Here is a 16,865-nt window from a genome sequence, read left to right on the forward strand (position 1 = left end):
ACTTTACATAGTAAAGTAATTTTAATAATATTAATTTAATAACATAAATTTATTCATAGTAAAATGTACTCGCGGGCCGCAAAAATAATTTGGCGGTCCGTATACGGCCTGCGGGCCGCCAGTTGGACAGCCCTGAACTAGATGATACAAGAATCTTAACGTTCAAAAACGTGTAAATCGTCATTAAACCATTCTCCCTCCGCGGATATTTTTCACGATAATATTTTGTAATACAAATGAAATAAGGAGATATTGTCATATTAAAGAAAAAGAAACACAATTTAACGAGCTTAAAACATAATTTATGATAAATGGTGAAGTAGCAGCGCATTAGTAAATATAATTCCGAGAAGTGATATTTTTATGAAAATAAGTAGCTCTCTCCGGAAAAAATGCTTATTAACAGTCCAACATCCGTAGCGTTGTTAGCTTTTCGTGACAATACGATTTTTAAAATACTAACAACGCCTTACAAATAAAGGAATACCTTATCTAGTAATTTATAGTATTTGATCATCCTGCAGTTATGAAAAATTCCGGAATGTCGTCATTTAAACGTACTGTCTACGTAAAAAATTTTAATAAGATTACCACAGAAAAATAACCCGAGCATTAAAATTAGATAGATAACTAACAATTTCATTCGTTCTTATTAACTTAATTCGTTTTTTATTTAACGTTAAAAATGACATCAAAATTTATTTATTGTCTTCTGGAGAGGTAAAGCTGCGTTAGTTTACTTAGTTTAGCTTTCTCCTAAATTCAAATACAGTAGAACTTCGATAAGATAAAGACCCAGGGAAACGTAAAATAATATAATTGTTGAGGTTTTTACTTGTTAAGGGTTTAAGTTTAAGCTTTAAAATTATGGATTTCCACTTTTTCCTTTAGTATAGATCCACTAACACTAATGTTTTTACATATTTGTACACTGTCTAAACCCTGTAAACAACAAGCATTTTTCTAAATTAGGAAATTCAGCAATTCTTCGTCTTTTACATAGAAGACTTTCTCCCGATTCAAATCACTTTTCACTGCTTACTGAGGTGCGATGCCCAAATTATTCGTGTAAGTTATAGAGGGTTTTTATTTTATGTAATAGAGGTTTTGGACTGCGAGGGGAAGGGAACACAAAATTTTATGAATTTGTAGAGGTTATTACGTTAACGAGGTTTAAGTTATCAAGGTTCTACTGTATCTATTTTGTTGTTCAATATCCTATTTTCTCTTTTTCCTTAATTTATTGCCATTGATATGAAGTGCGCGCGTCCATTAATTTAAAAAGTTATCCGATTCGTTTTGTTGAATCAAGGATTTTATAGAACATACCTGCACGTAATAAAGGCAATAAAAGTAGTAGTAAAGGGGATGAATGGCCATTGTATTAGGAGGAGATATGTCGCTTTTCACGTTTGACAATTATTATAGAACGGTACAGAAAGCAATAAACTGACCACAACCACTGTTTCAGAACAATTGGGTGGACGGACTCACTTCCCGACTGCACATTTCGAATGTCCGCCTTTCCGACAGCGGAAACTATTCCTGTGTACCGACCCTTGCCACACCGGCTAGCGTCAACATCCATGTAATCAATGGTAAGTCGAATTTCATGCCTTTCCCGTTTAGAAACCAATACATTTCTATATTAGTGCTAACGCATTGAATTTACACTGCTATGTTGGTTTCCATTAACGCCAATGTCCGTGCCACTGTTTGTCGTCGTTGTATCGACTGAAAGCTCTTTGTCTCGATCTCTCTTCGCTATCCAATTCCTATATTCTGAAAGCAAGAGCGGACGACGATAATTGCAATAACAACGACAATAACAACTGCTAACATTCCAGTTTGTTGCATACGCAGAACTGCTCGACAACTAGCAAACAGCTGTAGATATATTTTTAATAGCACCAGAACATCGGGAATTATCCAAACTTCCGTTAAAATATGGCTTTATGCGTTGTAAATGTTCTGAATTATGTATAATAATTAATAATGTAACCCGAGATAAAAATGTTTAGTCTCTCAGAGTCTCTGAAAGCGAGACTCGAGTATCCGTCTCTCATCGAGTCTCTCTCGTGTCGCCGAGAGAGACTGTCAAAAAAACTGTTTAGCGTCTCTCAACGAAAGACTCGAGTCGCTCATGGAGAGATCCTCATTTCGTATCCAGTCTCTGAGAAACTCGAAGCTCTGAACGAGAGACTCATCTCTCAATAAGTGGTGTCTCGATAGACATGGTTAAAATTTTCTAAGTTCACCATATTTCAGAGATCCCAGTCTTTCTACGAGAGACTCGAGTCTCTCAATTTTTCAGTTTTATTCATTTAGTCTCTCTGCGAGAGACTCGAATCTCTGAATTAATAATTTTATCGTTCGAGTCTCTCTTACAGAGACGGTGAGAGATCCATAAAAACACTTAGGCAATAACTGAGAGACTGTGTCTAGGAAATGTTACAGTTAAAACCAGTTTTTAGATAGAACGCGTTTTCCCTAGTTAGAACTAGTTTTTACTAAATGCCTTTGTTAAAACTATTCCGACCGAAGTTAAAGTTCATCGTAACTTATTCTGATTAGTCGCAAGACGTCAGCTGATTCGACAAACGGGGGGAGATCCTCATCCTTTTTTAATTTTAGGGTTATTTAATTATTTTTTATTGTCTGTTAACCAATGTTTCTCAACAATGTTCCTTTTTTAAATTTTATGGTTGTGTTCTGTTGACTTGTTTGATTATTTATTTTATTAACTTTTAATTAATATTGTCACCTTGGCAATTAATTTATGTTGATATTCCCTACAATATTCCTTTAGTGTAAGATTATTATTTTTACTAGGTACATGACTCTGTGTCTTAGATCTTTTTAATAAATATTTTTAAAACCATATCTTGTTTTCGATCCCAAATTAGTTTCACTAGTGCTATTTTTAACTAAAGCTCGGAGTGACAACTAGCTTTATCTGAAAATCAAATACATCAGTGGTAAATTCTAGTTTTGACTAGGTTTTTCTAGTTTTACAAAGGCATTTAGTAAAAGCTAGTTCTAACTAGGGAAAACGCGTTCTATCCAAAAACGGGTTTTAACTCTAACAGAAACAAATAGAAACTTCAAATTCCAAATATTATCCATTAAACCTCATGTAAAAATATGCTTAAGAGAGCTTTATGAATAACTAATACTAAAATAAGACGATAAAAATAAATAAATTTTCATGTTCGTGTTAAAAATGCATTACAGTCGAGTCCGCATCGTAGTAAACATTCGGTGAAACATAAATTCAGCTTCACAAGTTTCTTGAAATATTTCCTAAATCATTTAAATTATGAATCATATATCTGTATGAATTGCCGAGTGTTTTATTCTCAGAGTTCTTTTAAATTATTTAATCAGAAGATTGCTGCTGGTCACAGTGTAAATTGGAATCCTTCGGAGGGTGTTGCTCACTACATGAAATTTAGGATCCAGATTTGTATCGCATCAGTTCTTCTGTTGTGAATAACCCATCGACTTCAGAAGAATCTTAACGATATCTAGTATGTCTGGGAACAAAATGTCGACAGAAATATCCTACAAAATGGAATAAAAACCATTTTTGTTTTCACTCAAATCTAATTCTTACTCAATAAACTATCATCATATAGAGGAAATCCTAAAGTTACTCTAAATATGCACCTTAGCTAAACAAAAATACTTTATGTCCAATGATGACAATAATGGCTATAATCAAACTATTCATACATATTCAGTAAGGTAACCATGCCTATAATAAAGTCACTAGAAGATATTCCTCTTTTAAATAAATCCCACTAAAATATTAAAATAAATAATGAAAAGAGCTCAGCTTTGTTAAAAATAAAATTACCTGACAGCTCTTTAATAATAATTTTAGTTTTCTCGTAGCTTCTGCAACTTATAAGAAATATACTTTAAAATAATTGTTTCTGCCTTTACCATGCGTCAAGTATCCTAGCACCCTACTTCTCTTTTTGTTATTAACTTCCATAGCGTCCTCTGTTCTCCTGCTTATTCTAACACCTGCTCATATCTAACCTTTTCTACCTATTACGCAGTATCCATAAAATACTATTTAGTTCACTGGTACAAAGTTAGTACATCTAAATTATTTAAAATTGCAAGCTAACGCATATTACCTGCTACAATAAATGCCATTTCTTGATATGGTGGAGGCGCCGGACACTATCCCAAAACGATGTTCCAAAAATAAACTTTTTTCAGATTTCCAATTGACCATTCGCAAGATTGCCCGTCACTTTTCCATAGTAATTTATTTGACTTCCTAAATATCGAAAACCAGCGACTTCTCCTGATTTTTTATCTTCAATTGTTAAATATATTCACTATAGCCCATCCTCAGACATCAGCATCCATCATCATCTAAATTTCCATGTTTCGCATCTGTACAACGCCGTGCTCCAAACATAAACGTTTAACAACCTTTTTCGAATTTCTAAATTAACCGTTCGCGAGTATAGAAGTGACTTCTTTTCATTGAAGGCGACTCGACCCTGCGCTATCCTCTGCTTTATATCCCTACTACTACTTCCGTCCTGACTTATATGATCGGCCGCTTCATCTAATTTTTCCTCTCCTATCTTTATATTCGCTCTTTCTCTACTTTTTCTTTCCTTGCATATCAGTATTTTTGTTTTACTTTTATTTATTTTCATACAGTCTGTATCGTCAATACCGCTTCCATTTTATTTAAAGCTGTCTCTAACTCTTCCTTGCTAGATGCTAATACTGTTATATCATCTGCAAATCTAAGCATACTAATCATTTGCCCCTGCATATCTATCCCTACAGTTGTACTGTCTTTATTGATATTGATCGCGTCTTCGATGTATAGATTAAAAAGTAGCGGTAACAGTATCCATCTCTGTCTGACTCCCTTCCTAATATTTATTTCTCTACGTTGCTATAAACTAAGTATCACTCTTCTATCTTTGTAACTCATCCCTACATTTTTAAGTATGTTTAACATCTTGTCCCATTTAACATTGTCAAAAGCTTTTTCTAAATCTAGTACAAATCCCATGTACTCGCTCTTTCCTTTTTCAATTGTTTTCTCTATTGTTACCCGTAAAGCTAAAACGTACATTTTCAATTTTCTAAATGTGTAAACAAAAATGAAAATTAATAGATACATAAAATGTATCGATACTATTCGTTGGATATTCAAGCACATTTTCAGCTAAGAGTTATTTGTAACTTTGGCTATTCATTACTTTCGACGTGTGTTCCTAGTCGAGACAACTTTTAAGTCTTACATATGTTGATTAATATTATATTCAGATAATCCTGAATTTTGTAATGATAGATTTGGACTTGCTAAAACTAGATCTAATTAGGAGTTTAGCTGAAATTCTCAATTTATTTAATTAAAGATCACAGCTCATTAAGATTAATGTAAGCTAGGTTGGTTGACAGTGTTAACGATTCCCGCAACTTCATTACCAAAGGATAATTTCTTCTCCATCGGCGCTTCCAAATGGCACTGATTAGGATTCATTACGACGAAAGCCAATCGATGTTAGAGGGTTAAATACTAAAAGGTGAAGTAAACGGAAAAGGATGTAAATTACGATTTGCCTAAAACGGTTATAAAACATTTTGACAACGGAAAATATATAGGTACTCATCCTAATATTTTTTAAGTGCCATACTTAAAATGTAAGGAATTACTTGCGCTAATGTTGCTGACTTTTATGTCTATCCCACCCCTACATTACAATCCATTACTTATCCTACAGTTCCCCCAGGATGTTGTGTCACACTTCCCTCAACCTTTCATTATTTTATTCCTTACTTCGTCATACCCCTGAAGAGAAAAGTAGATAGATTAAGGAAATTATAGATAGTATGTATAGATATATATGAAGTCCTTATTGTTAGCGTTCTTTGCGTGTTCGTCATGATGACTGCAGCAGCGGACGTATTAATTTTGCTTTTCATCCTTAATGCTATGCGAGCCATTTTGGATGTAAATCATAACTCTGCACATTTTTTTGAAATCAGAACTGTAAACTCATTAATAAAATAGGCAATATTTGTCATATATTCACAAGAATATTGTTTTAATTGTTATGGTTAATTTTTTCTTACATTTTGACAATTAATTTTTAAGTATGTATACTTAAATGGATTCACAAATTTTTTTAGTACATCGGTTTTCACTGCTTCAATACATCATCATCTTAAAGTCGTCAGTCCTAAGACTGGTTGGACACGCACTTCCACTCTTTCTTATCCTGAGCTAAACTTCGCATTTCCCTAAAACTAGAAAAACCCACATCCTTAACTACTTCCGAACAGTAATCTAATCTAGGTCAACCTCTACCCCTCCTAACTCCTGTTTCTGCCTCTTACATGTCTTTGACTAGACCTTGTCCCCTTGTCCATTTCGCCTATTTCTTATTGACTTCCATAGAGTCCTATGTTCTCCTATTCTTTCTGATACCTCTTCATTTCTAACCTTCTCTGTCTACGGTATCCTCATCATTCGCCTGTAACACCACATTTCGAATGCTAAACTATTCTTTTCCGCCGCGCCCACTGTCCTTGTTTCGCACCCGTACAACGCCGCGATCCAAACATACACTTTTAACAACCTTTTTCGAATTTGTAAATTAACCGTTTGTGAGCATAGATTTTTGTTTTACTTTTATTTATTTTCGTATAGTACTGTTTTATCATTACCGCATCCATTGTATGTAAAACTATCTCTACCTCTTCCATGCTAGATGCTAATACTGCCACTTAAATACATAAAAAACAAATATATTTTGTAGAACTATAATGAATCTTGTGTGGGTCGGAAAAATGTTTAAGGCGGGCCTCGGATTGGCCATCCCTGACTTAAAGGTAACCTTTTTTTATCAAATTATCAATAACTCGACAAGTTTTTCTTCAAATAGCGCGTAGACACCAAGAATAATATTTTCATTTCTCAAAATGATATATAGGTACCTACTATTGTGACACTGTTTTATGAATCCCTTAACCTTGATAATAAAAAAACTGACGGCTATTCTCACCCCACAATCTATATTTATCGCACCCTCCCACCTCCAAATAATCTGTGTATCAAACTGAGCAAAATAATAAACATTTAAAAATATCATCAGAAAAATCTACTTTGTTATTTCATACCATATGCATTTTTGTTGCAGTACGAATAGTCCCAATATGAAAAATTCATAACATTCCAATAAGTAACTTTTAAATTTTAAATATGTTTACCAAACAAAGTTCCGTCCCAAAAAGCAGTCGATGTCAACATACAAAAACGTTTTATTAGAACAGAAAAAAAAAGTCATTTCCAAACAAATAAAATTGAATTCAGGTATGTTGATGAAGTCAAATAAAAAACTATTCCATTAACAAATAAATTTTGTCTCTGTAAATAATACAGTTTCGAATGAATTTATCATTTATTTACTTCGTCCTTTTCATTAGAGAAATGAGAAAACAAGCCAGTATTTACCCAACATACAAAATTTTCAATTTTCTAAATGTGTAAACAAAAATGAAAATTCATAGCAAAAGAGGTGTATGTAATATGTACGATGTATGAATAACATCGAATATTCATATTAAAAAAATTGAAATAATAAGTGCATTAGAACATGTTAAAAAGGTAACCCCAATTACATTCGTTGTAAATGTTAAATTTTTTTCTATTTAATCCCTAGTGTGAGAATGATAAGGTAAACACATAACTTACCTACCCTCAAAGCATGTTTATGATTTATAATGTTTTACATGCATTTAATAATGGAAATCAAAATTATTTAATTTATATGCAAAAATTTTATTCACTTATTTAGTGGATTACTCATCGATAGAATCACTGTAATATGTACGGTAGTTTGAGAGTATTTATCATAGTTAGGAATATATTGCTTAAACTTTACATCCGAAAGAGCGTCGTACGCAATCCCATTTTAAAAAGTTTGGATCTTAGTCATCATCATAAGATCGATCGTCAGTCCTAAGACTGATTTGACACGCACCTTCACACTTTCCTATCTTGAGTCAATCTTCGCATTTCCCTAAAACTAGAACAACCCATATCCTTAACTAGTTGCGAACAGTAATTTAACTTAGGTCTACCTATACCCCTCCTAACTTCCGTTTCTGCCTCTAATATGTCTTTGACTAGACCTTTATATCTGAGAAGGTATCCTACTAAAATATCTCGCCTATTTCTTAATGACTTACATAGAGTCCTCTGTTCTCCCATTCTTTCTAGTACCTCTTCATTTTTAACCTTCTCTATCCACGGTATCGTCATCATTCGCCTGTAACAGCCGCGCCCACTGTCCATGTTTCGCACCCGTACAGCGCCGTGCTCCAAACATACACCTTTAACAAGCTTTTTCGAATTTCTAAATTAACCGTTCGCGAACATAGAACGAAGTTCTTTTTATTGAAGACGACTCGACCGCGCGCGCTATCCGCTGCATTATATCCCTACTACTACTTCCGTCCTGACTTATCTGACTTCCTAGATACCTAAAATCGGTTACTTCCTTACTTTTCGTTCCCTTGCGTACCAGTATTTTTGTTTTACTTTTACTCTTACAGGACAGGGCTGTACTAGAGTTAATTGAAGAAATATTAAACATTCCGACAACATTGTTTCGGCTGTTATGTCATTATGAATGTGAAATAGATAGTACGAATAAAGTAAAATTATGGCATAACAGCTGAAAGAATATTGTGAGAATTTCAAATAAAATTTTAAAACAAATAATACCAAGTATTTGTTTATTCTACTATTTAACATGTTTCGCCAAGAAAGAAATCCATTTTATTTTATTGAACATTCTGACTAAATGATAGGTTAGATCGTGCTCAGGACTTCATCAAACTGGATTCAGGCGAAAATAGTTTATTAGAAAATTCACTTGCCAATGCAAATTCCCCATGAGATTCCTTTTTTCTGTGTACTATTTTCGATCTCTGAGAACGAAAATGCTTCGAACTTGAAACAATAATGTTCAGTCGATATTTTTTTGGTTACTCAAATATTTTTCACTCGACATATGTTCAAACTGTGACACGAAACTGCTATCTAAAATACGTCAACAACTGTGCCTCACGTTTAGTTGTTTTGGGCTGCCCTGTTCATTCCGTGCTGTGCGTACTGCTCATTTGGCAGCGATCTAATTGAAAATATAATGGAGGGTGACGATTTCAACATGGAGTTATTTGCGCCTCACACGCGCCATTCGTTGGTCATTACCATCATTGTGGGTCAAACGCTCGCATGATGCGCGACCATCTGAACTTGGCCTTAATATGCATTACTGCTGTTCGTTTGTGGATCGCTGCGACTCATTTTAAAAAAAATGTGTTCCAGTAAAATTAAATCTTAATTTCGTGATTTATTTACGTGGTCGGTTAAATTTTTTTGAATCCTATTAAACGGATTACTCATGAAGTATACAAGTTAAAGGAGTGTTCGAAGTCACTCATTGTTATCTGCACAAGTACGAAGCGTTTTTTTTAATGCACTTTTCGTTTTTATTTTATTTAAAAAAACCTTAAAACTTATTAAATAAATTCCAGCCACATAGTAATGAGTTGCGCCTCGGACAAATGATAATTTAGAGTGTTTTTAAGAAAAGTACGAAGCCCGATTTTTGTTAGATGTTAAACAAATAGAAATATTTTGATTTTTTAAGAAACTGCATGAACCAGAAAAATTAAGAGAGGCTATCAATATAGCTCGGATTAGGTTGATTTGTTAGGTGCCATTAAGCAACCACTACCTTTTGCTTTGTTATACTTATGCATAGAAATAACAGTACATATTGTATGTACCTGTCCAAACTATTATATGGGACATTTTTTTACAAATCTGACAGATTTGGACAAAAATTGACCGACACGTTTTCGATTTGGCTAAAATTTTATTTACGGAAAAAAAAAAGAGAATTGGATTCGAGGATTTTTTTTCAATATTTTGGAATATAGAAGTGATCGAAAATTTCAGATTTTGCTGATTTTTGCCTATTCAAAAATTCACAACTCCGGCTCTATTTGAACTAGAACCTTTTTTCTTATCAAATAATAATATTCATTAACAAAAGTGACATTATAAAAAATTGAACGAAAAGAAAATAAGAAAAAAACGTTATTTTAACGTTGTTATTTTTTTAATTCTTTCAATTAAATTTTTATAAAAATTCATGTATTAATAAATGATTACTTGATAAAGAATATAGAATAATTACTTCAATGACGATAGGAGACGTGCAATGGAATCCGTGCAAATGTAACGTGTCGCGCCGGATGAATTAATTTTAATAATTAGCATAAGCGGTCCCGTATCAGTAATTTTTAGACAAATGAGAAACGTTTTTTATTTAATAAAACAAAAACGAAAAGTTAACGATACTTTTACCCTCTATTGGTCGAAATAATCAGTGAATCCCTGCAAGACATTTTGATACATATTTTCCCTTTATAACTCGAAAAATCAAATTGGACCTCTGTATCTCGAACATAGCAGTTTTATTTTACAACGTTTACAACTCGATAATTTAATTTAAGAAAATACTGACTTTTTTTAATACGTATACCTACCTACTGTGTACCTACACATATTTTTTATTTTAAGAAGATTTGAAATAATATTGATTTATAATAAATAAAAATATGTTTATTACCTCTATCAAATCAAAATCCCCCATAAGTCTAAAACTCTATAACTCGAATTTTTTGGCGTCTCCCTTGACGTTCCAGAGCCGGGCAAACTTTAACTTTGTAGGAGCCGCTACCTGAGATTAGTTTAGGGGTTCAATGAGTAAATAAGTACGAGAGAGTAAGCAGTAATGACCCATATTGCTTTCTCTTTTTCTTCTCCCTTCCACTCCCATATCAAGCCCCTTCATCCCGTAGACGAGCGAAGCCTCTCTCACAGTGTTTGCAGAAGGGGTTCGCGAAAATAATATTGTAATGGCGGATTTTTAAAACGCCATTAAAATCAGAAGCAAAAAAAACAAAAACACAAAAATTAAAGAACACACCCACTGTAAAACAGATTGTTCGCTGCCTGTTTGTTAAGAAATCTATAACAAATTGCAATATTTTCATTTCTTTTTTCCTTATTTGTTTTTCAAAATTACTTCATCAATATCAAAATATATCAACAATTTTATACATTAAAATTTATTCCTCTTATTCAAGTAATCAAATACTATTCTCTTTTTATTACAAACATTTATTTATATTTAAAACATTTTATCAATGTGATTCGTATCATGTTCTGCTTTATATTTAAAAACATTGCACCAGTTTTCCCTTCTGTGTAATACTTTTTTTTACAATACAATTGGAAATAAATATCAAATTAAGGCAGTTTACTACATTTACATCATTTTAGTCTTATTAATGTTTTATTTAAACGTTTCACGATTAATATAATCAATTATTCTGCAATATCAAAAATATATATTCTATCAAATTTTATTGCTTTTTTTACCTGTCATTAACGACTACATAGGGGGTTCGTCAAATTTTTTCGGACCTTTCTTTTGGTTCGAGAGGAAGAAAAGCTTGGGAAACACTGTTCTAGTGTATTACCTTAATAAACTGTTACAAGGGAGCCACACGAAACAGACCCCCCTTGCCGTTTTTATTTCGACGTATTTTGTAAAAGAGGTTGCCTAGTTCGAAAACGATTTGTTTAAACCACTGATACAGCCCCTTAAATAAACGTTAATTAAAACTTATTCTGAAGCAACCATCTGGTCCTAATTATTGCAAAACATTTAGAAGTTTTGTTAAAATCCGTTCCGAGCATCGCTGTTCGGACAATAATTTTGGAGACAATCTGTACAGACTCTCCCGTTTGCCGCGTAATTGTTGTGTATAAGGCGATTAAGAGATTGTTTACAACCCCTTTTACTTATATACACATATACCCCAACATTAGGTTTACTGATATTTCTCCGTCTTGCTATTCGTAGACCACTTGTGGTCAGACCTTGTTGCGTGTTCTAGGATATTCACAGTGGACTCATTATGGGAATTACGTGGAGCAGATTAATCTTTCAACTCCATTCTCCGTTGTTCCTAATACATGTTGGTAAACTATTTATTATGTAGGTACATCTCGAATTCGTAGATGCCGCATATGCAGTTAAGTAGACTTGTAGTTTAATAAATGAAAGCAAGTTAAAAATGTATCTACTCGTACAATAATTATTGTCACAAACGCTTACTTAGTGTTTCAGTTATAAACGGTTTATAATAAGTAGAATTAGTCAACTTTACTAACAAAAGTTACTCGCTCATTTAATATTTTGTTCGTCGAGGGTTAAAGGACGTACAAAAAACCGACCAATGAAAATCATGCCACTGTTTAAATTTGTTCGATACAGAAGATGGATTTTCATTTGATTTAGTTAGAAATCAAAGCAAAATTAACAATTTAACTCACGAAAAACTTCATTCCTGTCTAGAACGTATTTTATTAACGATTTGATAATGTTCAGTTTCTCGTGAAATAAAGTGCATTCAATTTTCGTCTATCAATTATATGGAATTATCCACCTATAACCGTCAGCTGGAATTGGCGCTTGTGCCTTGTGTATGTGTGGGCACTTTCCGTTCTGGTGCATACACTTGCAATTAACTCTGTCTGTAAAAATCCTCGCATCTCGACACAACAATATTTCGATCGTGATACAATATTTTCATGCTTTTTGTTTTATTTTTTTTTTTTTTCATTATTTAATTTTTTATTACAGCTACACTTTGGTACCACTTATAGATACTAATCAACATCATCATAAGGTCGTCAGTCCTAAGACTAGTTGGACACGTACCTCCACTCTTTCCTACCTGAGTTAATCTTTGCATTTCCCTAATTTAATATAGGTCTACCTCTACTCCTCTTACCTCCTGTTTCTGCCTATAATATGTCTCTAAGTAGCCCTTCGTGCCTAAGATGTCCTACCAACCTATCTCGCCTATTTCTTATTGTCATCCATAGAGTCCCTTGTTCTTCTATTCTTTCTAATATCTCTTCATTCTAACCTTCTCTATTCACGGTTGTAACACCACATTTTGAACGCTTCTAACCTTTTCTTTTCCGCACCGCCCACCGTCAGCATCATTAAACTGTCCATGTTTCGCACCCGTACAGCGCTGCGCTCCAAACATACACCTTCAAAAACCTTTTTTGAATTTCTAAATTAACCATTCGCGAGCATAGAAGTAACTTCTTTTTATTAAAGGCGACCCAACCCTGCACTATCCTTAGCTTTATATCCCTACTACTCCTTCCGTCCTGATTTATCTGACTTTCTAGATACCTAAAATCTTCTTCTTCTTGCATACCAGTAATTTTTATTTTACTTTTATTTATTTTAATACTAGCGACCCGCCCCAGCTTCGCAAGGGTGCAGTGCTGATACTTAATATACTACTGAATGTCTTTATATACAACATTTACAGCTTTTTTGTCATTAGATAGTACCGTCGCAACCGCATGTCCCTGCATTTTAAATCTGTAATATCTTCGAAAATATTCATTTAAATTACATGCTGTTAAGAGCCATATTGATCTATATTAAATGCACAATGTATTTAAAAGTACTTAATTGGATAAGGATTAATGCTGTATTGCTTAAAATCACTTCGTAAATAAGCCATTACTTCTCATAAAAAGTAAAGGATAAAAAATGGTTATTGTAGGTTAGATAGACATACACCATCCCGGACTTTTTTGTAGACCTTTTTAAGATGTACAATACTGCGGTACATTATTTTGATCTATCTCGTAGGGTTTAGCCCGTTTGCAATGTAAGCGCAAAAAAATGTGTTTATTTACGAAACCACATTAGAAACCTCTAAAATTATCAGTGTTTCTCTACTATATTATGCATGTATTATACATATAAACCTTCCTCTTGAATCACTCTATCTATTAAAAAAACCGCATCAAAATCCNTGGAATCAAATAAAAATCTTTTGACTTAAGATAACATTATATTCATAAATCACATATTATAAAATTTAAAAATGAGTTAATATATTGCTTTTCCGTTTATAAATAATATCTACAGCCTCTCTCTTCAACGTCCAGCAGTAGTCTGCTAACATAGCAGGACTCCATTTGTCCTGGTATCGCTGTTCCATGCCTGAAATATCCTGATGAAAACGTTCACCATGTTCGTCGCTAACATCTCCCATATTTTCAGGACAAAAATCCAAATGTGAGTCGAGAATGTGTATTTTGAGGGACATTTTGCAACCGAGAGCGTACAATGCTTGGATCATATTCTTAACCAGGTTTTCATAGTCTTCAGATTTTTTTTTACCCAAGAAATTTTGAAAAACTTTTATCATGGATGTCCAGGCCTGTTTTTCCTTTCTATTCAATGTGCTTTCAAAAGTCTTGTCATTCATTAATTCTTTTATTTGAGGTCCTATGAAAATTCCTTCTTCTAACTTGGCATCTGTCATTTTTGTAAACTTTTTTTTAAATATTGAAAAGCTTGACCTTCGCGATTCAGTGCTTTTACGAAGTTTTTCATCAATCCTAATTTTATATGCAGAGGTGATATAATAATATTTTCTTTTTGCACTAAAGGTGGATAAAAAACATTTTCAGTTCCTGGTGTAAAAGCTTTTCGTAACGGCCACACTTTTTTTACGTAATGGTTTTCCCTGTCGCGACTGTCCCAAAGACACAAGAAACAGCAATACTTTGTGTAACCCTGTATTTTTTGTAGTGAATTTACCACACACGTAACAAAAATTGTTAGGATTGCTTTCACAGGAACGAGGCATATCAAAAATATAAATTCACAAAGTTTTACTTAAAACTTCACAATAAAAACTAAAAACAAAATTTGTTTGATACACTTAAGACGTTGCTGTAGGTTACAGTGCTATTACCATATCATACACTAATTGTATTTAACGGTGTTTGATAGCGAATGCCAGCGCAATCTTAACGTTCTTTATGATGTATTAAATCTAGTATAGTAGGGCCGTATTGTAATAACAAACAAGTCGAAACTTGCGAGAGTGCGGCGAACGCAATACAAGACTAAACTTGCATAGCTCGATAACTCGAGCTAAGACACTTGTAATATTATAACTGATCATTACTATTTACCAAGTACTGCCTATTTTTGTATTTCATCATTCATGGGCAAAACCATTGTTAACCAGTGAGGGATAGACAGCGGGAAGCGACTTTGTTTTATACTAGTAGTGATAGTGATAGTGATAGTACTGTTTTGTCAATAGGTACTAATAATAATTTAAAAATGTGGATTTATTACTTTATTTTCTTTTTTCATGTGCATACATGGACATACTTTCGCGGCGAATTAAGAATCTAACACAGAGATATTCTATTAACGTGTAATCGTCAAAGGTCGGCATCGTCTTTTGAAAAATCCGTCGCAGTACAGGGAAATTCCATTAGGAAATTCTTGCAAATACCTCAGCCGTCTTTTCGTATAATTAATAAAGTAATATAAATGCAATAAATAAAAGTAAAGCCTTTACCTATATACAGGTAAGGCAAAAAGTTCACCGAACATAGAAGTTACACATTTCATTTTCGGCATTGTTTTCTTTTTATGTCGCATAATTTGCTGAACGTGCTGTGCTTTTTTTAAAAAGTAAAGAAAATTACATTTTCCAATAAATGTGTATTTATTTATTCATATTAGCAATTACATTTATGAATTTGCTGCTGCATTAAAAATTATTGTAATATTTTAATGTAAGTCCGCCTTTTTTTATTTATTATACACCAGCAAATACTGAATGATAATAATGCGACCAGGGGAATAAAAGATTCCATAACAACACAACAGTCCTTATTATTGTTCGTTAAATTTTACTCTGCATGTTTCCAGACAACCAGTAGAAGGAAAACGTTGAAAACCTCTGCACTTAAAAATAAGTAGGAAGATAAATAATACTTGTGCGTATCTTTTCTGTTCCAGGAGAACATCCCGCGGCAATGCAACACGGCAACAAGAATACAGCCCCTTTGTCTCTTTCACTTCACTGCGCCCTTGTTTATAGTTTCACGATCTTCATAATAAAACACATCAGATGAAATCTCTTGTAAACTTGACTTTTATTTATGACCCCCTAATTATCACCTATACCCATTTCACTTGTACATTGTGCTAGCATCCCCATCTGACGAATTTCAAGATTAAAAGTACTTATGCTTTTTGTAAAAGTTACTCACTGATCGTAATTAGTCCCATTAGCAATTGAAAAATTTTCATACATCATTACAAAAAGAAAATAATGTAAACGATCAATAGGATTTTAAATTTTCATAATAATAAAACTGATCAGCTATAATTTAAATATACCTATTAACGTATAAAACCAACTTCACAAACTAGCACTAAAAGGTTAACAAATTCAAATAGGACCATACCTACCTGAGATGTTACAAATGAAATATTTTTTTTTTAAATTCAAAAGGGTATCAAAAAAAGTTAAGAAATTGTTCGTGTATCAGATTGTCGGCCAAGCTAATAAAATTCTGTTTTTAATCAGAAATTGTGATTTTTCCTTACACTAAAAAAATGGAAGGAATTCCGAAAAGTAAGTAATAAGTAGATTAGTCAATTAATAGAAATGATACTGACATCATATTTATTATACTTTATTAAATATTGTTTTGACTTAACAGCTTTTTCACCGTGAATTAGTTAAAAGTTTTTTACTAAAAAAAATTATATTATAATCAGTTACATTTATTTCTGATAAATGAATATCATTCATTCATCATTTGTTTTAAATAATCTGGACTATTCTTTCTACAATTTGTAATTTTATGCAGGTAG

At 32.9% G+C, this 16,865-nt stretch overlaps 1 protein-coding gene across 3 annotated transcripts in view; it reads left to right on the forward strand.

Annotated features, from left to right (window-relative positions):
* The window catches only part of LOC108734125 (zwei Ig domain protein zig-8), a 495,980-nt gene extending 479,850 nt beyond the window's left edge, over positions 1 to 16,130 (forward strand). For all 3 annotated transcript variants that reach the window (XM_018465534.1, XM_018465536.1, XM_018465535.1), the window contains 2 exons: positions 1,472 to 1,598; positions 16,002 to 16,130. In XM_018465534.1, coding sequence (XP_018321036.1) covers positions 1,472 to 1,598; positions 16,002 to 16,117 — 243 coding nt within the window. In that variant the 3' untranslated portion in view covers positions 16,118 to 16,130. The remainder of the gene's footprint in view (positions 1 to 1,471; positions 1,599 to 16,001) is intronic.
* Positions 16,131 to 16,865: the final 735 nt, after the last annotated feature.

This window comes from Agrilus planipennis, unplaced genomic scaffold (assembly GCF_000699045.2).
Source record: "Agrilus planipennis isolate EAB-ADULT unplaced genomic scaffold, Apla_2.0 scaffold65, whole genome shotgun sequence".
Lineage (NCBI taxonomy): Eukaryota > Metazoa > Arthropoda > Insecta > Coleoptera > Buprestidae > Agrilus > Agrilus planipennis.